Genomic DNA, 22,637 nt, shown 5'->3' with positions numbered 1-22,637 from the left:
GGCTTACTTACATTTTTTCTACACTTCAAACACATTTTAATGAAAGACAGAATCCCATTCATCCTATCAAGGTTGTTAGGCTAACTATTAGCTAAACCGTCCCAGTATCTCATCCATTTTTTAAGGCCTGCCATGGTCTCTGCTTCAATAACAGCAGTTGGTAGGATACGAGAGATGAGACAACTACTTCTTTGTTTCATCTAGAATACAACTCAGCTTAATTTAAATCAGTGTCTTCAATATCCAGATTCAACATTTGCCAACAACAAGTCTGATGGCTTAACTATACTGAGGCGTTTAAGAATTAGGTGCCAGGGTAAGTTATCTATTCAAAATTAGTGGGGTTCTATTTCTTCTGCTTTTAAGAGTATAACATGCCCTTCAGTTCAGGGATGTTTTTAGTTGTTATACATTGCAGAATACATTATAAAGTTCAACTTTAATTGCCTTTGGTCCCATTGGCTGGTTGATGAGAACTGCTACATGAACTTAAATCTCTAAATCATCTTCAGTGCTTGCCACTTCTACTGTAAGGTAGATCTGCACTATACTATTCTGTTTATAATGAAAGTTTTTCCCTCAAGTGGCATTTGGTTCTTCTCTACATAAAATTGTGTTTTCCAAGTATTTGTCTACTTCTAAAGATTATCCCAGACTTTTTCGCATTTTCTTCAATTAAAAATTCAGTGTAATTATCACATTTTCCAAGTTTATGCACAATACCTGATGGTACAGTATGTTGTTTACATAAATTCAATGGATTAACTTTTCTAGGATAAATATACCAATGCTCTCACCCCAGGGGGAGAATTCTGTTCTAATATGTGCTGCTTATTTATTACCCGTTAACCACCTTGAAATTCAGATTCAAAAATTAATTCTAAGGCCAATTATTTATAGCTTTGGGACTAATTCTCTTGTAGAATTATATCAAAGGCTTTCTGAAAGGATAAGCAAATTATGTCAGACCTTTTTTTCTGTTTCTCTATTTGCAAATTCAAAAAAATGCATAATTATTGGGATGCATTGGTTGATAATTACTGGGATACATTTGGTCTCTCCTGTGTCCCTCCCTGCATAGAGTTTGCATGTTCTCTTCATATCTGCATAGGTATCCTTCCACTGTCTGAAGACATGCAGGTCAGATGAACTGCCGATCATAAATTAGCCCTAGTGTGTGTCTGGTGTGTTGTTTTTTTTTTATGTGGGGTTAGTGGTGTTTGCCATGGAGTGAGTAATCATATTTTACAGGATGTTCATTCATTCAAGGTAGTAGAAGATTACAAATGGGAAAAAAAGCAAGAACCAACTCCAAACTGAGCTCCAGTCCACCACAGGGCACTGTCTTAATCACATCATCACTCACTCACACACAATGTAAAGTTGTTAATCCATCTAACCTGACCTGGGAATCAATTTTTACTATAAAAAGTAGTTAAGTAGTGTATGGAACTGTCAGCTTTTCTGGCATCTGCTTTTCAAGTGATATTTTTATTCTAAGGTTTAATGTTCACTTTCCTCGTTCTTTTGTGAATTTTGGTCATTGTTTAATCAGCAGCTATTTTTTATGACTTATTTTTCATGTGTTATTTTTTTGTTTACAGCATTATGTCTTTGTGTTTTTTCAGTAATGTGACATATTAGAGATTATTAAACAAATCTGTGAGCCTGGTCTTGCCTGCCAGTTGGTGAAGTAAATCTTTTTTATGTTAGTACAAGGGGTCTGCTAGGTCAGGCCTTACAGTATGTACTGTTTTTAGAAATGTACAGGAACTGACCTGGTGACTCAGTGACACATGTACACCTTCTAAATGTCATCACTTGTGTGCCACCAGCATCACAGCAATAACCTTATTTTTATAAAACAGATCTTAAGCAGTATTTCATGTGATTCATTTTGAAGAAAGTATTTTCCTTGCCCAAAACAGAACTTGAAATTGAGGTTTCCATATAAATGCTGAAATGTTTTGATAAATATTGGAATAACCTTATGTTACAGACTTGCTGTATCTCCATGCCTGCCACAGTTAACATTTCTCAGTCAATCTTCATTTAATTATAATTGTATATAAAATAATTCAAGTCAAATAGCAGGCATTGACTGGTTTAGGTGGTTCTCTGCTCTTCACAAATGCAGTACTAATCATTCTTTTCTACCAATGGCATATGTGTGATTTACATCCATGATTCTTTACTCCTTCTGCATGCCTTTCTCCAAATGTAAAGCACCACTTGGAATGAAAAATGTACTTCCCCATTTAGTGATGGAACGCTCTTTGAAGTGAAATATGCAATGTCCACATGTGTTGTATGTGCCCAAATTACCTAAAAGCATTGGAGCAGACTGACTTAGCTGAATGATGTCTTAATCCAAGTAAATGTTATGAGCCTCCAGGGGGGGTTGTCTGGGGGATTTTTTTTCCTCTTCTTTCTAATAATTTTATTTCCTATACAATTCCACATGCAATAGCAAATATGCGAAAAAAAATCATTTGTCTAGTAAGCTCCCAAAGTTCAGCTGCTAAAGCTGCAGCATTATTTAAAATATAAAAGCACTGTAGTTGAAGCTTTTAAATGCTAAAAGAATGAAACTAGCCAAACAACTGTGATGGGCTAAAGGGTTTCCTTTCATTTGTCAGATTTATTATGTTCTTCTACATTAGTACACTGAAAAGAAAGCTCACAGATTTATAAATAAAGGTTGTGCTAAATATAATTTGAGGCTAAGTGGGAAAACAAAGATTAACAACTTGTTTTTTCAATTAAATATGCAAACTTAACGCCAACAATCAGATGCATTTTCATAATACTGTCAGGCAGAGGTAATTAATTAGAAATTGAGCAAGATTAAGTAAGTGAATAGGAAAGAACTCCCAATAAAAGCAAACTAACATTTTCATATAATTTTAGCTTTATTATTATTTATTATTATTTTTAATTACTAAAATATCCTGTGATAAAAGTAAATGAAACAAAAAAGTAAAAAAAAATAAATTTAAAGTATGAATAGTATGTTAAAGTGTCCAATGACTGGCTAACCTAAAGAAAGAAGCATGTGCACATCATTGCACTCCAGGTGCATCTTGAACACGGACGGCTGCTGCTTGAAACAGTTGTGAATTGGGCACATGGGCCATATGACACCCCAAGGGGGGAAGCAAGAGTAGATTCACATTTGGATATCACTTGACAGGAAGCATTACAACCACATTGATCACATTCGTTACATTAAATACTGAAGAAGCACCATTTAGTCTGCTGAAACAACACAAGGAGCCGAGCCGATCTTTTACCTACTAGCTTCAATTCAGATGAGTCGATTGGAAAAACAGACTGGAAAAAGAAGAAAATCATTTTGCCAACACAGTACAATCTCTATATTATTTCATTTGAATATGCTGTCAAAATGAGTAATGGTCTTGATATACCTAATACTGAACCTTAAAGACTTTGACACCAAGTAAGAGACATAACTGAGAAAGAAATAAAAGGATATTCTAGTCTGCAACAAGGCTGAGTAGTCAGCAAATGAGACACTGAAAATAGTCCAACAGAAATATATTAGCAACTTTTTCAGTATAAAATAGCATCTGCAGGATGCTACACTGTTGCGAGTAAATTATGAAAAATGCTAGGTAAAGTCATCTTGCCAATATACAGTAATCCCTCGCTATATCGCACTTCGACTTTCGCGGCTTCACTCTATCGCAGATTTTATATGTAAGCATATTTAAATATATATCGCTGATTTTTTGCTGGTTCGCGGATTTCTGCGGACAATGGGTCTTTTAATTTCTGGTACATGCTTCCTCAGTTAGTTTGCCCAGTTGATATTATACAAGGGACGCTATTGGCAGATGGCTAAGAAGCTACCCAACCAGAGTGTGTATTACGTATCAAATAAAACTCCTCAAATATATTGTGAGCACGGGAGCTGTTCGCACCCCTAGAGGTACTTCGCATACCGTATTTTTTGCACCATAAGACGCACTTTTTTTCCCCAAAAGAAGGTTGGAAATGTCTGTGCGTCTTATGGTGCGAATATTGCATCACAGACCATGATGTGTAATACCTGACAAAAGTCGACATCCAGGGCTAGAGGGCGACAAAACTCACTGTTACGTTACAGGCATTCCCTCTGTGCTTGGAGGAATGTTAGACTCATTGACTCGGCATCTAATCCTTGCGTGTGCGTGAGTTGCGAAATCTAAACAAATATAAACAAAGGCAAGATAGCGTCTACATCTCATGAGGGAGCGAAGGGCATTATCACTGAGTTGGACTCTGGACTCGATAGATTACCAGCCGCTGGACTACTTCAGGCTGTTCTTTCCTGAAGCTGCCTTTCAGCTACTGTCAGACAAGACAAACAGGTATGCAGAGCAATTTTTTGAATCGAGGGCTGTGCTTGCACCGCATTCTCATTTTTCAAACTGGAAACCCACAACAAAACACGAGATGAAGGGCTTTGTGGCATTACAAATATAGATGGGACTAGACTGGCGATATAACTTCAGGAAGCATTGGTCCAAACGTGCTTTGTCCCCTGGTGGCTTTGGACAGGTTATGTCGCGTGATGATAGGTACGTGATGCTGCAAAGTGATTGTGAGCAACTGAGCTTAATATATTCTGACACTAGCGATGAGGAATTCTTGGGGTTTCCATAAAACTAGAAGAATGCTTCAACCTTAAAGTCTCTCCTTATTTGTTAATGACAGTGATGATGTTTCTTAATACCGCTGTTGAATTTACATGGTTGAAATATTATTCTGCTATATTTTATTAAACATATTAGTGCACCATTTGGTTCAGAATATTTTTTTTCTTGTTTTCCTCCTCTAAACCTAGGTGCGTCTAATGGTCAGGTGCGTCTTATGGTGCAAAAAATACGGTACTTAAAAGCTCGAACAGCACGTATTGATTTTTGATTGTTTGTTTTTCTCTGTCTCTCTCACTCTCTCTGACATTCTTTGCTCCTGACGGAGGGGGTGTGAGCAGAGGGGCTGTTCGCACACTGGCCTAGAGGATACGGACGCTCCTCTAAAAAATGCTGAAAGACTACCTTCACATTGCTCTCTTTCTTGCAGCTGCTTTGTGTGGCGGTGCTTCGCATACTTAAAAGCCAAACAGCCCTATTGATTTTTGATTGTTTGCTTTTTTCTCTCTCTCTATGACATTCTCTGCTACTGACACACACTCCTTTGAAGAGGAAGATATGTTTGCATTCTTTTAATTGTGAGACAGAACTGTCATCTCTGTCTTGTCATGGAGCACAGTTTAAACTTTTGAAAAAGAGACAAATGTTTGTTTGCAGTGTTTGAATAAAGTTCCTGTCTCTCTACAACCTCCTGTGTTTCTGTGCAAATCTGTGACCCAAGCATGACAATATAAAAATAACCATATAAACATGGTTTCTACTTTGCGGATTTTCACCTTTCGCGGTGGGGTTCTGGAACGCAACCCCCGCAATCGAGGAGGGATTACTGTATATGTCCCTCCAAATCAATAGAGAAAAAAATAATTTAAGCTGGGCTGGAAAGGTTGGAACCACGATGCAAGGTTTATGTAAGACGAATATGAATGAGCTTGCCTTAATCCACAGTTTGAGCTGAGTCCTAAGTAGTAGTGACTGAGCACTCCAAAGTATTAGAGCAGGTGACCATTACCTGCTGGTGTGTACTGAATTGCCTCGGACTCTGACAGGTTCAAGCTTTAGTGGATTACAGATGTACCATAATGCACATTATAGTTGTTCAGATATGGAGTGGACTAACACATAATGTACTTAACGGTGTGTATGTGAGAGCTTTATAATAACAATAATACATTTTATTTAATAGGTGCCTTTCTTAACACTCAAAGTCACCTTACAATGAAATTAAACAACATTAATAAAATATAAAAACAAAGAGGACGATAAAATCAAATAGCAATAAGGTACAGAATCAGTAGATAACATACAACGATAACAGGCAGTAGCAGTGTTATATTCAGAGTTGGTATATGTTCAGTGGATTTAGAACAGGTTATAATCCTAGCAACAGAATTGTGAATAAGTTGTAAGCGACGGATACGTTTTTGAGGGATTCCAGATAGAATAGCATTACAGTAATCTATATGTGAGGTGACTAGGGCATTAACCAATACTTCACTATTGGGTTGCGTAAGAACAGGACGAAGTCTAGAAATGTTTCAGAGATTGAAGAAGGCAGTCGGAGAAACATTACTTTTATGGGAAGAAAAAGAGTGGGTACTGTCTAGAATGAGGCCTATGCTCTTCACCTGGGAAGAGATGTATAGTCTTTCAGTCTTCCTTTGCTAATTGCCTTTGTCTCGCCATTAGGAGAGCAATATATGGTACAATTTTGTCCAAATAACACTTCAGAGGTTGTAGAAACACACTTTTGGATACCAGTAGAAATTCTTTACACCAGCTTTTAAGTTTTAATGAACTTTCTTTGCTGCAGAAAAGCTATAGGTTGTTAACCCATTACTTGTTCCCTGATAAAGGCCTTTATGCATAACTAAAATTAACTCTACAAATTACATTATTTTCCAGTTCTTGAAATCTAAACTTTTTTTAACCTCTGACAGTTTTACACATACTGCGTCTTTGTATCATTTCAGTTTATTCACTAGACTTGAAAAAATGGTGGTGTTCTAAAGTTTTTGACAAGTAGCGTACATACGATATACCATATTCACAAAATTGTTTACCTCAGAGTGCCAACTTTTGCAAAATCACCATCAAAGAAATTCTCAAAACATCTGTTATTCTGCCTGTTTATCACAGATGAAGGCACACATACAAACCAAAATTAACTATTAACACAAATGTGCTTATTTTGTGAGTACAGTAATCTCTCGCTATATCGCACTTTGCCTTTCGCGGCTTCACTCTATCGCGGATTTTATATGTAAGCATATTTAAATATATATCGCGGATTTTTTGCTGGTTCACGGATTTCTGCGGACAATGGGTCTTTTAATTTCTGGTACACGCTTCCTCAGTTGGTTTGCCCAGTTGATTTCATACAAGGGACGCTATTGGCAGATGGCTGAGAAGCTACCCAACTTACTTTTCTCTCTCTCTCTCTTGCTCTAACATTCTCTGCTCCTGACGGAGGGGGTGTGAGCAGGGGGGCTGTTCGCACACCTAGACGATACGGGTCTAAAAATGCTGATTATCTTCACGTTGCTCCCTTCTGTGCAGCCGCTTTGTGAAGCGACATGCTGCACGGTGCTTCGCATACTTAAAAGCTCGAAGGGCACGTATTGATTTTTGCTTGTTTGTTTTTCTCTGTCTCTCTCTCTGACATTCTCTGCTCCTGATGGAGTGGGTTTGAGCTGCTGCCTTCAACTGCTTTGTGCAGCGGTGCTTTGCATACTTAAAAGCCAAACAGCCCTATTGATTTGTTTGCTTTTCTCTCTCTCTCTGACATTCTCTGCTCCTGACGCGCACTCCTTTGAAGAGGAAGATATGTTTGCATTCTTTTAATTGTGAGACGGAACTGTCATCTCTGTCTTGTCATGGAGCACAGTTTAAACTTTTGAAAAAGAGACAAATGTTTGTTTGCAGTGTTTGAATAAAGTTCCTGTCTCTCTACAACTTCCTGTGTTTCTGTGCAAATCTGTGACCCAAGCATGACAATATAAAAATAACCATATAAACATATGGTTTCTACTTCGTGGATTTTCACCTTTCGCGGGGGGTTCTGGAACGCAACCCCCGCGATCGAGGAGGGATTACTGTACACCTGATCTTGTTGCATTGGGGGTATCACATTGAACCACTAGAAATGGCAGGGGATGACAGATTACACCACTTTCTCAATACAGCACAGTTTCATATTTCCTATTGCAAGGTGAGCACATTTTGGCAGCTAATCAAATCCAGCATCTTTTTTCTTTCTCAAAATAAAAAACAAAAATCAAAATCAGCCCTCTTTGACTTTGACTGCTGGTCACGGTCATGCACTGTGACTGTTCACAACTTGCTAAGGATACATAAAAAAAGTGATAACTGAAAATTAAGAGAAAAGACTTGTAGTGTGATTGGGGCTTACTCTAAGCATTATTCAAACAAATACTAATTTTCTGCAGTTTGTATTGACACCTGGAATATTAAACTTGCCATGCTCACAAAGCGGCCAGTGCTTAATCTTAGAACGGCTAAAGCAGGCAAAAACATTTTTTGATATTCATATTCTATATATATATATAATATTTTTATATATATATATAAATACCTAGGAGTGCAGCTGGACGATAAATTAGACTGGACTGCCAATACTGATTCTCTGTGCAAGAAAGGACAGAGCCGCCTGTACTTCCTTAGAAGACTGGCATCCTTCAACATCTGCAGTAAGATGCTGCAGATGTTCTATCAGATGGTTGTGGCGAGTGCCCTCTTCTACGCAGTGGTGTGCTGGGGAGGCAGCATTAAGAAGAAGGATGCCTCACGCCTGGACAAACTGGTGAGGAAGGCAGGCTCTATTGTTGGCATACAGCTGGACGGTCTGACATCCGTAGCAGAGCAACGGGCACTCAGCAGGCTCCTATCAATTATGGAGAATCCACTACATCCATTAAACAGTGTCATCTTCAGACAGAGGAGCAGTTTCAGTGACAGACTGCTGTCACTGTCCTGCTCCACTGACAGACTGAGAAGATCATTCCTCCCCCAAACTATGCGACTCTTCAATTCCACCAGAGGGGGTAAACGTTGAACATTATTCAAGTTATTGTCTGTTTTTTTATCTGCATTTTTTATTACTCTTTAATTTAATATTTTTGCTGCTGGAATATGTGAATTTCCCCCTGGGATTAATAAAGTATCTATCTATCTATCTATCTATCTATATTACTTCAATTTTCTTTTCTACAAATAAATTTTTTTTTTTTCTATTTCTGTGCTCCACTCATCTGTCTGGTGATTGTTAAAAGTGTGAAAGAGTATTAGCACCTTTATTGCAATGCAAAGTTGTTGTTTTCCTTAAAGATTGCAGCACTAAGCACTAATCTAAAATCTAAAACCACTCCATTGTGTGTCCAGCCCTTTTATTTCATCAGGTGGTCAATTCTGAAGCTACTTATTTATATTTACATGTTAACTTTGCTGCCACTTCTAGTAATGTTTTTGAAGTACTGCACACCATGCTAAAAGCATGATGTTTTTAGCAAAGTTTCCATGTAGAAGCTTACATACACACTGGGGAATATATTTATCTCCTACTTGCAAATTCCATGAGATAGATTTTAAATGATCAAAGGCACCCTTCTTATAAAATGTTAATGCCTCATCGATTTTGTTACAAACGTCTCCACACATAATCTTCAAATTGGCTTTGTTGTTAGTTTTGAACACTCTTGAGAAGATTCAGAAAAAAAATCCTCATTAATTCTATTAAAAAGGCAATCTTGTGCAGTAAGGAAAGTGAATTTTAAATGCACTGGAACATATAAGATGAGATGAAGACAAAGAAATTAACTCACTAAAAATAAGCCAAGTTTGACTAAGCTGCAAGTAGACACGGAAATCTGTCTGGAACCCAATGTCTGAGATGGTAACATCTGCTCCAGGCCTTCCTCTCAGAGTGCTGAATTCCCAGTAGCAGTGCCAAATGCCTTTAGGGCAAAAAAAAAAAACAAAAGTCAAGAAGTTCAAGACACAATAAAGAGATTCTAGCTAACCTTCGTAGGCAGTGCAACATATCATTGAGAAAATTAAGTGTGCTTCATTATACCATCCATGACTATTGTTATCTGGTCCTAATTCAGTCAAAATTAAACAATATATATTTTGAATTTTATATTAAAACATAATTCTGCACCAAAGGATCATTATACGTCCACCTGGCCCCTATACATGCATATTTGTCACAAATAACAGTTGAGCAAAACTTAAAATATTTTAAAGTAGTAATGATTTTACTATTACTATTTTTTTGAATCACAGAGAACTGTTTCTTATCTCAGCAGTAATGGGCACGAGGCAGAAACCAAATGTGGATGAAGTGCCAGTCCATCACAGCACACACCTACTACTGTATACATTCACTCATAAAAGTCAACTTAGTATCATTAATTTACCTAAATTCCACATGGACAGTAACTAGAGCAGGATTTGAATATAGAATTTTGAAGTTGTTAGCCAGGAGTGCCAAGTACTGTAACAGAGTGCCACCTAAAAGAGTTTAATGTATGCTCAGATTTGTTTTTGCAGAACAAGATTAATTAAACAATCTTCCAGATAGGAATGGATAAAATAAAACAAAAAGGGTACCTAATATGAAGTAAAGAAATTAAAACAGAATGGATAATATCCATTACAACTTCAGAAAATGTATATAAACTCATATTTTTTTGACTTAAAACAAAGATTTTTCTTTATCAGATTTTGTTCTGCATTGGTTAATCTATTTGTTACAAGACAGCAAATATAAGAAAATGATCGCTGCACATACAATACTTGGTATCTTGTTAAATTCAGATTCTTGACTCTTATAATAAAAATTGTTGTAGTTACTACATATTGTCCACCAACTCATATCAAGAGTTTTGACTTATAACAGAAGATAACTTTCCATAAAATTCTCCATGACCACTAGCTATTTATAACATTTTACTATTCCTTATGGTCTCTAGAACGAGATGATGAGATGAGAAAAAATTTAAAAAGAAAACCATGCATTTGGTTAGCCACCGGAACCTTATTTAATGACATGCATATCATTTTATGAGATCTTGCATAATAATGAAGCAAGACACTTGGATTCTGGAAAAATACTAATTAAAGCTGCACACATTGCTCCATGTCTGATATTCATATCTTTGGTATAGAATGAACAAAAACAATCAGATAGTTTAAATGACATACATGAGCATTTTTAGAAAACCTAATCTAATCTTTCTAGTTTCACTGGCATTGTTGGCTTGATAGATCATACCAATTCAACACACTTACCATAGCCGATAACTCCAATAACCCCGAAGATAATGAGCCAAAGAAGAACCCCCGCTGTGAATCGAAGAATCAAGATAAACACAAGGCTCACCAACATGGCAATCACCAGCCCACTGCAAACAAACAGAAACATTTCATTTCACACTGTCACCAGTTAAGAACAATTTACAGTAGTAGTATAGTAAAAAAATGCCGTACCACTTCAGAAAGCTGCATTTTACATACAGTGCATCTGGAAAGTATTCACAGCGCATCACTTTTTCCACATTTTGTTATGTTACAGCCTTATTCCAAAATGGATTAAATTCATTTTTTTTCCTCAGAATTCTACACACAACACCCCATAATGACAACGTGAAAAAAGTTTACTTGAGGTTTTTGCAAATTTATTAAAAATAAAAAAAACTGAGAAATCACATGTACATAAGTATTCACAGCCTGTGCTCAATACTTGTCGATGCACCTTTGGCAGCAATTACAGCCTCAAGTCTTTTTGAATATGATGCCACAAGCTTGGCACACCTATCCTTGGCCAGTTTCGCCCATTCCTCTTTGCAGCACCTCTCAAGCTCCATCAGGTTGGATGGGAAGCGTCGGTGCACAGCCATTTTAAGATCTCTCCAGAGATGTTCAATCAGATTCAAGTCTGGGCTCTGGCTGGGCCACTCAAGGACATTCACAGAGTTGTCCTGAAGCCACTCCTTTGATATCTTGGCTGTGTGCTTAGGGTCGTTGTCCTGCTGAAAGATGAACCGTCGCCCCAGTCTGAGGTCAAGAGCGCTCTGGAGCAGGTTTTCATCCAGGATATCTCTGTACATTGCTGCAGTCATCTTTCCCTTTATCCTGACTAGTCTCCCAGTCCCTGCCGCTGAAAAACATCCCCACAGCATGATGCTGCCACCACCATGCTTCACTGTAGGGATGGTATTGGCCTGGTGATGAGCGGTGCCTGGTTTCCTCCAAACGTGATGCCTGGCATTCACACCAAAGAGTTCAATCTTTGTCTCATCAGACCAGAGAATTTTCTTTCTCATGGTCTGAGAGTCCTTCAGGTGCCTTTTGGCAAACTCCAGGCTGGCTGCCATGTGCCTTTTACTAAGGAGTGGCTTCCGTCTGGCCACTCTACCATACAGGCCTGATCGGTGAATTGTTGCAGAGATGGTTGTCCTTCTGGAAGGTTCTCCTCTCTCCACAGAGGACCTCTGACAGAGTGACCATCGGGTTCTTGGTCACCTCCCTGACTAAGGCTCTACTCCCCCGATTGCTCAGTTTCGATGGCCGGCCAGCTCTAGGAAGAGTCCTGGTGGTTTCAAACTTCTTCCACTTACAGATGATGGAGGCCACTGTGCTCATTGGGACCTTCAAAGCAGCAGAAATTTTTCTGTAACCTTCCCCAGATTTGTGCCTCGAGACAATCCTGTCTCGGCGGTCTACAGACAATTCCTTTGACTTCAGGCTTGGTTTGTGCTCTGACATGAACTGTCAACTGTGGGACCTTATATAGACAGGTGTGTACCTTTCTAAATCATGTCCAATCAACGGAATTTACCACAGGTGGACTCCAATTAAGCTGCAGAAACATCTCAAGGATGATCAGGGGAAACAGGATGCACCTGAGCTCAAGTTTGAGCTTCATGGCAAAGGCTGTGAATACTTATGTACATGTGCTTTCTCAATTTTTTATTTTTAATAAATTTGCAAAAACCTCAAGTAAACTTTTTTCACGTTGTCATTATGGGGTGTTGTGTGTAGAATTCTGAGGAAAAAAATGAATTTAATCCATTTTGGAATAAGGCTGTAACATAACAAAATGTGGAAAAAGTGATGCACTGTGAATAATTTTCCAGATGCACTGTATAAACAAAAAAGAAAAAAGTGTAGTGACATCTACATAAACCATCACAGAGTCTGACTTACCTTGAAATGCATAAACCTGCATACAACACTACTGCCATAATATGGGATTCTGACCCCCTGGGTCCAAACTGTTTTCACCTGACAGCTCGGCAGACAATACCACAGCATCAAAATGCAGAATGCACGGTTCAAAACTAGTTTTAGCCTAAAGTGGTACATGTTATGAAGAGTTCAAATATTTTTCATTGTAAAGCTAATTAATACCAGAGCTGTCAGACATCATGCCAGTTACACGACATATTGTACATTTTTGTATGACTTAATACTTTCCTTTACTTTGTATTAACTGGTATATTGTACAGGTGCAATCTAATTTTATTTATTTATCTATTCATTTTTTTCATTTACTTTGTTCTACATATTTCAAGTTATGATATGATATAGCAGTTTACCTTATTTCTTTTTAATATTTTTTCCTTGGGTAAAAGTGCCTGCTAAATAATAATGATATTCTTATCAATTTAACTTTGCATGTTTGCTGAGAGCACAGACGTGAATATGAATTCCAGAGTACTGCCTGGTAAATCAAACTTAAATTTGTACTATTATTCCAGCTAAAGGAATATTCCACCCCAAAATAATATATTTTTTAATATGTTACTACCCCATGTACTTTGTAGTGGTGGCCAAGAAAAAGTTTTATTACTACAGGATAACTGATGTGTGAATAATACGATACGAGTAATGTAAGATTTTTTTTTTTTAAACTGTCATTAACATTTTTCACATCACTTTTCATTGTGCAGCATTATCTTCTATTATATCATAAACTTTTTTCTCTCCATTCTGCATGAATGCATGAGATTAAAATTTTTATTTCAAGCCACAACACTACAGAGTACATGGGGTAAATAAACAACTTCAGGGTTATGAAGGGGTAACTTGGCAACAACTAGTATAAGCCATGGCCCAAGGGTGGGGGGGGGGATAATCACTAGCACTGGGCCCATTTAGCATTGCCAGTCACAGCACACACTCCACTCGGACAATGATCAAGACAAGCAATCAAACTCTCGAGTCTTGAGCTATCAAGCAGCAACTCTAACCTTTGTCCCAGAATAATAATATTCATAACTAGACGACGCCCGCTGTAGCATACGACGGTGTAAGAATAGGAACGGAAAACGGTGAGAAAGGAATTCAGAAATCAATAAGAAATAAATACTTCTTGAAAGACGCAGTTGTGCATAGGTGTTTTGGTGGAAAAGAGAGATAATGAGTCGAAAGATCTAACCCTAGAAAAAGCCACGTACAACTGACCACTGAAGACTGGTATAAGGTCTGTGCTCTGGTCTTTGGGTAACCGACAGTGCATGTGGAATTTCCGGCCAAGCAGGATTACATGTGAAAGTGATAAATAAATCAGGCTTTCCAAATTTACATACTATGGCCATGGCATCCTGATAGTTTTGTTGCATGTATATTGGACTTCCTGGAAATGTGGATGGTAATATGATCATTTTGCCTACACTTATGTTATTTTCAGCGTTTGCTTGCAGTGTGTCTGATAGTCTTTTGTATTGTTCCACGCACAGATCTTGTTGATGTAATCTGAGATAGTTGAGACGCGCGCCCTCTGTTTTAACATACACATCTACGAGGTACTGTTGGAATAGTTTTCCGCTGGAGTGCAAAATACTAAATGTATTCCTCATTGCTAATCTGTACGTGTAAAATTGGCATTGAGTATGCCTTATTCACTTGGCGGTTCTTTTATCTGGAACATGTTGTAAATCTTTGTGCCAGCCAATGCCTCCGTAAGGGAATAAAAGTGGGTAAACCATTGGATCGCAATTCATATTGAGCGTGGAAATCTGTTTACAGGAGTTGCCTATGGGATAGATGCAAATGTCCCTTTCGGCAGGCAGTTCGCCATCTTCTCCAACGAAAATTGCTGCAACATCAGTGGGACATGTCGGGGCATTGTATTGTCGTAAATCCTGCATAGGGTTTTCCTTGAAAACCATTCGTACAGATGCTGTTGGATTGGACTGAGCGATTTCATGCATGTGTTTGTATGATTTAGCAAAGGGGTTGATGGTTCTGAGCATGGAATCTAGCTGGAGAAGTACATTTTTACTGCATGCAGAGATTGCACTATTTTGTAAGCGTACTTCAGTAGCTTGCGCTGTGTCAAAAACATTCAACTATCCATATCCTGGAAAGGTAGACGTGTTAGCGTATAGTGGAGAGATTTGGTGATAAATTTGCTCATGTATTTTAAAACAGTATGGTCCGTGGCCAGGAGGTTGAGGTATCTGTGCACCCATGGAAGCAAACGCTAGAGAAGAGTTGTATTCTCGAATGTGTTCACGATAATTTTTAGCTTCTGATGTTTGCTGTGTAAGAAACTGTTGTAAAGACACAGGAGCCACAGGCAGCATGGGTAAGGGGCTTGGAAGAGGACGAATAGGAATCGAGAAATGCCGTGTCGGCTGTGTGTGGGTGGGACCGGTTTTGAAGTGGAAGCAGGATGAACCAGAACAGAAATATATATAAGAGATTCTTATTTCAATGGACATTTTGGTTGCTGTTGACAGAACAAATATGAATATGAATTCTAATTTTCTGGGTACCATGGGAATATACAACTCTTATATATATCTTGTCATTTATGTTAATCCATAAGGAAAACATAGAACAAGTATTTTTACATACGTCAGCTAATGGCTCAGGTTTTCTACTGTTAATCCCATGGTTGTTGGTTCATTCCAACTACTGAATCACAGCATGACCCTGAGAAAGTCACTTTTAAAAGTACAGGAAATTTAGTTCTGGGCCACAAATGTACATGCCTTTGGGATATTATAATACTGTAATGCAAAGAAAACAGAAATACAGAATAAAGTGTAAGAAATACTGCACACCACAACCAACAGCTATAAAAATAGCAATACACAAAGGGAATAATTAAATAGCATGGCTTTGTACAACTGAAGAAAATTATATTACTACTATGTGAGCACAAATTAACCAACAAAGTAAAAAATGCTGATAAATTGCAACTTGGAATATGTTATTTTTGATGATCATTTCTGTGGCTTTCAAGAGAATCGAGAGATACTAAAAGTATAAAAGCATCAATTGCTAGACTTAATCTGGGGAATCAGTTCACAGACTAATTTTGCTCAATTGCCTCTTTGAGTGTTAGCTTCATATTTTAATCCCCTCTAGACTTTCACCTATTGTTATTCTGATCACTCCTGTCATGTTTGTCCTCTTTTTTGTTCATCTGTATTTATTTCCTCCTATAGATATTTTCTGCCTTGCTATGCCACAAACTGCTGGAGACAAAAAGTACTTTTGTTTTTCACTGAAAAATGACCCTTCATTGTTCCTCTTATTCAAAACAATTTAGCATAAGGTGACAAAAATTATTTTTTTTACCATACACTGTTAACTGCTTTCTGTGTGTTCACCCACATGCCCCCGTTAGTTTATTCTTGGGACTTTCCTTTTCTCTGATACAAGGGGGCTTCGCCCCCTGCTCGCTTTGCTCACCTACCCCCGCCGTTTTGAACCCGTGCCCGCTGGGCAGCCGAAGTTTCAGACGCACATTATAGGAGCTTGCGTTGTTTTGAACCCGTGCTTGCCCTGCTTCTGCGGTTTGAGACGCGCGTTGTAGGCGTATATCCGTCAGTCGAGCTCATTCGCTTTGAACCCGTGCCGGCTGTGCCTCCGCAGTTTCAGACGGTGGGTTGCGTTCGGCGTTTTGTACGATCCCAAGCAGCACATTATTCCTAACTTCACTCCGCAGTAGTGCCACGCACACTATGGCGGTGACGCCTGTGCCTTCACTACGCATTAGTGCCGCTCACAATATGACGGCAACGCCTGCGCCTTCCGTATTATGTCGGATTTTACCATGCTGTGTAGGTGCCTTTGCCTTTCATACTTTCCCGCGCCTTCCAACGTGCGATGTAGGCGCCTGCACCTTCCGGGTCTGCCTCTGCTGTGTGGTGTGGACGTTTAACTGTCGTTGTTTCTGCCTTTATATTCTGTATCTCGCTGTGCATGTGTTTCGTGCCTAGGTTTTTTGAAGCTGTTGCATTCCAGTTTTCATCATCTGTAACCTGCTCTCCATGTGTTTGGCCCCGTTATTTAACCTCTTTATGACGTTTTACTTTGTTTCCTACTCTGTCTTTTATTTCTGACCTCGCTTTATCCTGCTTGCGGCATGTCAGACGGTTCATTGTCTCTCCCATTTCGCTCTGGGCGGGGGGGCTTTGTGTGGTGCCTGCGCACGTTCGTAGTCTCTCCCGTTTCACTCTGGGGAGGGGGGCTTTGTGTGGCGCCTGCGCACTATGTCTCCTGCGTCCACAGGCAGGTCCCTGCGTCCATATCCGGTTTACCATTCTCGGTTAGTAATATGGATTCTAAAGACTGCCATTAAATCAATTATCATTTCATGAATCCAGAGGTAAATTACTAATTGCTGATTTGCTCAAACTTAAACATAAGTATATCCCATGATCCAGTAACCTGCAGAACCACTTTTAGTAGCAAAAATTTGAATTGACCACTAGCTGAGTTAGATTATCTGTCTCATAAATTCACATACAGTCTGATCTTTGGATAAATTTGCTAAGATAACCCAACCCATACAGGGGAATACTTGCAAGTTTATTGTATGTCCTCTATTTGTAAATAATATTTCCCTTATAGAATGACAACACATCGTTTGTACAATAATTGACCATTTGAGACTGATAAGCTACAACAATTACTTCTTTTCTTCTGTTAGTCTTCTGGCTTTGGCATGGTGTTACCACAAAGCAGAATACTCCATACTAAATTGCCTAAGGTGATCTCATTTCACGATCAGCAGCTAAATGAGTGCAGTTGATGAGATGCCCCTGCCTTTAATTATCTTCTTAACTGATATAAAGCTGTAAGGGTGTACTCACTTCCTCATACTGACTGGGAAGAAGTCAAACCCAGGGGCCTCATGTATAAATGGTGCGTACGCACAAAAATGTTGCGCACTCCCGTTTCCACACTCAAATCGTGATGTATAAAACCTAAACTTGGTGTAAAGCCATCCACATTTTCATGGTAGCTCAAACCCTGATGTACGCAAGTTCTCTGCTAGGTTTTACAAACTGGCAGCACCCAGCGTCAAAGCAGTGCTTTTGTTCCAGTGTGGTTTCCCTTTCTTTTTTAGATCCACATCCCTGAAGCGGCTTTATCATATATACTGAAATTAACTGAATATTGTTTATTAGTTTAAGGCATCTGATTGTAATTAACCTGTAACAATATAATGGTCCACGGAATAGCCAAACTATTCCAAATACCATAGCTACTTCAGCGTTGTTAGTGTCACTGCACCTTCTTCTTCTTCTTTCAGTTGCTCCTGTTAGGGGTTGCCACAGTGGATCATCTTTTTCCATATTACTCTCACTGCACCACTCGGAGTATTTATATCACTGTACCTGATCGGAAAGAGAATTATCAGTATACAGCATCTAGCATACGCTGCTTCAGCCATGCTGCCTATTTGAACTGCTCTCATATGGCAAACGCTTCAGAGCCTTTCCTGTATGGACCTCGCGGTTCTGAAATAGTTTCATCCCAAGAACTATAAATGCTATCAATCAGTCCATCAAGTCCTCCTTGTAGAACTGTTTGTACTTATAAGTACAATCACCTCACTGTAAACTTGCGATACAGTTATAATATTGCACAACCTGAGCCACTTTATAAAGTACGTATTTACATATGATGACGATATCATTAAGATGAAATGAAGCAAAATATGTTTATTATATTATACAGATAAAACTTTAACTTCATTTAAATAATCTATATTGTTAATAATTAAACACGTGAGGACACAGTGTCGCAGTGCTAGCAAGGAGCTGGCGCACTGTTCACGGATTGTTCCTGCCTCATGCTGTATTCTTGCTGGGGCTGGCGCGACACTGGAAGGATAGATGGATAGAATAATTAAACATGTACTATGAAGATATTTCAATGTTCCTTAAAAGTTTTGAAGAATCGGCAATCTCAGCTTACAGATGGCTTTACATCTATTACAGAGCTGATTGTGTGGTGATTGGGTATTTGGAGAAAGAAAAGGAAGGACAGGAATTGGAGGTTAGTACGTTTGAGAGAGACAGTACTGCTGCAATAAACTGTTTCATCAAAGGTCACGCACGGCGCAGCAAGCATCTTGAGTGAGGCATGAAAAATCTCTGGACGGGGCGCCAGCTCGTCACTATCACTGTGCCACCGTGTTCCCATGTTTAATACATGTTTTAATTCCTATCATCATGAAAATGATATCAAGAATACATCTCAGTATTTAAATTATTCGGAGAGCTGTAATATCACAAATGTAATGGATTCTGTGTCCTGTTGGAGGAAGAGAAAGCCCGTTTAAGAGGCATGAAGTGATTCACACACATAGAGCACATAGAAGAACACATACAAAACAAAGCATTTAACGTGTTACTTTAGTTACGATGGGATTTGAGAAACTAGTAAATTAAACGATTTTAAGATTAAGTTTATGATGTTCTACTTTAATGATAAGATAAACTACGTGATTAAAGTGGAAATTTCGAGATTAAAGTTGACATTTCAAGCTTTTTTCCCACTGTGTTCCTATTTTTTTTTCTTTCTTTTCTCTGTACCCTAATAAGCTTTCATTTGACACTCAGACGTTGGGCTACAACTCGCCTTTTCATGTCGACTTTGATATCTGACAACTTGTTTTTTATTTCGGGCACTGTGTGAATTTGTGAACTTGAGCTTTCAAGTTTCTCCGACACTCTATGTCACTCGATCAAATTCCTTTTGTTGTTTATACCACTGTTTAAGCCAACAAATAGTATGTTTTTCCTTGCCTCCACTTGGTATTCGCTGAAATTCTTCTATTTCCCCGAAATGCTTTTGCCATTGCCTTTTCACAGAACGCTGATCCTAAGGGCTAATTATATTGATTTGCATATTTAAAGAGGTATAATTCTGGGAGGGGTTTTGGGAGTGGTGGCAGGCACATGCATGTGCGTTACATTCACACTGACGAACATTTCCGCTTTTGTCTGTACGCCATGTTTTAGTGTGAATTCTACGCATGGCATTATGCATGAGGCCCCTGGTCTTAAAGGGTATGATACACCACTGCATAGATCACTGTACCACCTGGGCACAAATATTTACCAATACCTTTAAAATAATAAGTGAATTTTCATTCAAGTATGAGATTTACTAATAAACACAGTGAGTGATATTTTTGATTGGAATCTAAGAAGAACTTACATTAAAATCCAGTGCCAGGAGTTGGCATAGTCCTCAAATATCTTCATTCCTACTTCTCTTCCATCAAGAACCCCATTGATACCACTGAAGGTAAAAATATGGTGTATTACTTCAACTGTGCATTGATAAAATACAAACAGTTAATTTCAGTGAAGAGTGGCTGAATATTAGATGAGGGTTAAACTGATTTAAACAGTTTCATAGCAAAATATTTTAACACAAAACACATATCACGTACTAACAGCTTGTTGCTTAATGAATTAGTATTTCAGAGAAAATATATAAAGCAGCAGTGTCCTCCATAATTCCTGAACACTTGCACTCAAAAGGTAACTGGACATGTATTTCTTTATTATAAATTGAGCTAACTTTCTGTTCCTCAGAACAGAAGCCACAAAAGAGTACTAAAATTAATCATCTTTGTCAATGCTTTCTTCATCTTCTTTGCATGTTGTTGCTTAAATTGTTTTACAATATGAAGAAGTTAATAAACTTAATATGTTATGTGTTTATATTTAAATAGATACATATGTATGCTGCTGTGTCTATTATAACTGGCTAGGATGAAGACTGGAATGACGGGAGGCGCCAATTTACAGTCTGATGGCTGCAAGTAAAAAAAAAAAAAGCCACAGTGGCACCTCTTAGCACATCATGGTGGAATACGGCAGTGCTCCAAACAGCACATGCTGGAGATAATTTGCAGTATTAAGCATGATTCCCCAAGATTCTGTAATCACACTTTTTCTTGCCACTGCCTTCAGTGAGTCATGAGTCAGTCCTACAATGCTGCTAGTCTTGCTAATTTAGTTTATCATTTGCCATTACCCAAGTTTGTGTCCCCATCAGACAACTGCAAAGAAGAGTACACTAGCCACTTTGCTCTTGCAGAACATACAACGCAAAATGCTGCACATATTAAAAATCCAGAGTCTCCTTTGAAAAGACAGTCTACTTTGCCCCTTTCAGAGCAGCTTATTTATATAAATACAACTCAGCAAGCATTTTAGGTATAGATTGTAATTATCACAAATTGCCCCCTCCTATTTCATATAGCCAATCACCAGGGTGCTACTTAATACATGGTGTCACGCATGTGCGTCAGTGGGTCACTCTCCGAGTTCCTCCCAGTTATGTAGTTCCACCCGGGGCTTAGATGGGGCACTGCCTCTATGATGTCTTCAGTTTTCCCCACAGTATAAGAAACCACCTAGTGAGGGCAACTGGCTCTGCCCCTTCTGGTCTCTGGGCCATAAAAGCACAACTGTCTGGAAGGAAGTGTCATTTCATGACTGAGCAAAAAAAAAAAAATCCAGAGTTCCTTTATCACTTAAAAGTGGAATTAATTTTTATTGTTGTTTTGACGCCATCGTGCATTTATTTTCTTTATTATTATTTGAAGTAAACGGGGATGAATGGGTTAGCACCACAGCATTTATTTTATCAAGGCCTGTCATTCCTTTGGACGACCACAGTGGACGAAAGGTTTGGCTGTTGTTTGACCAAACACTGAAATGGGTAAAATGGGTAATTCAACATGGTGCTTTCAGCACTTCAGAAACCACTGCCCTATGGGGATTTTCGCACACTACAATCTTAAATTTGTAAAGTGAATGGTGAAATAAACAAAAATCCATTGGGTGGCATTTATTTGGATGAAAATACATCATTAATGAAACAGGTCAAGGAGAAATGACACAGTTATTCAAGCTAACACATCTGAATGTACAATGCGTGAGATCCTGAAGTTGATAACCTACAGCAGCAGAAAACTATGTTGGGTTCCACTAGTATCAGCCAAGAACAATAAGTTGTGGATACAGTGTATATATGATCACCAAAACTGGACAACTAAAGATTGGAAAGATTCCTATTGCTATGACAAATCTCAATTTCATCTGCAACATTCATGGTAGAGTCAGAATTTAGGGTCTGCTGCTTAAATCAATGGATTCATCCTGCCTTGATCCAACAATATTAGGTCATATATTAGGTCTCTTAAGACCAGCTGAGTGCCAGTTAAATGCTACAGTGTACCTAAGCTGTGTTGCCTACCATGTCCATCCATTTATGATCACTGTGTGCCCTTTTTCAAATTTATATTTCCAACAGAATAAGTCACTATTGCACAAAGCACATTTCTTCTTTCACCTGTTTCATAAAAATGGGAGTTAATTCAGTTTATTACAATGGCCTACAAACTCCCCATTTTACCTTTGGGATGAGGTGCAATGTGTTATGAGGTACAAGGTCTCTGGGAAATATTGTGAGTGACATGCGTAACTGTGAGATGTAAATGTGCACAATAAATTGTGTGAAAAGGAACAAGCAACCAAAGTCAAAGGGCAGGGCAAAAATAATAAGTTTGAGTCCATAAAAAGAGGATCAAAAAACCAGTAACTAGGGCCTACTTGAGTTGAAACTACTTACTGCTAAGATTCGGAATGCCACCATATTTATAGTGTAGCCTAAGGTGATGTCTTAAGT

At 38.5% G+C, this 22,637-nt stretch overlaps 1 protein-coding gene across 5 annotated transcripts in view; it reads right to left on the bottom strand.

The window, feature by feature from the left end:
- The window catches only part of slc44a5b (solute carrier family 44 member 5b), a 340,353-nt gene that overhangs the window by 36,647 nt on the left and 281,069 nt on the right, over positions 1-22,637 (bottom strand). For all 5 annotated transcript variants that reach the window (XM_028811195.2, XM_028811194.2, XM_028811197.2 and 2 more), the window contains 3 exons: positions 20,151-20,234; positions 10,968-11,080; positions 9,497-9,628 (listed from right to left, as the gene is read on the bottom strand). In XM_028811195.2, the coding sequence (XP_028667028.1) occupies positions 9,497-9,628; positions 10,968-11,080; positions 20,151-20,234 (329 nt within the window). The remainder of the gene's footprint in view (positions 1-9,496; positions 9,629-10,967; positions 11,081-20,150; positions 20,235-22,637) is intronic.

This window comes from Erpetoichthys calabaricus, chromosome 10 (assembly GCF_900747795.2).
Source record: "Erpetoichthys calabaricus chromosome 10, fErpCal1.3, whole genome shotgun sequence".
Taxonomy (NCBI): domain Eukaryota; kingdom Metazoa; phylum Chordata; class Cladistia; order Polypteriformes; family Polypteridae; genus Erpetoichthys; species Erpetoichthys calabaricus.
This window is presented reverse-complemented; position numbering and strand designations above follow the sequence as displayed.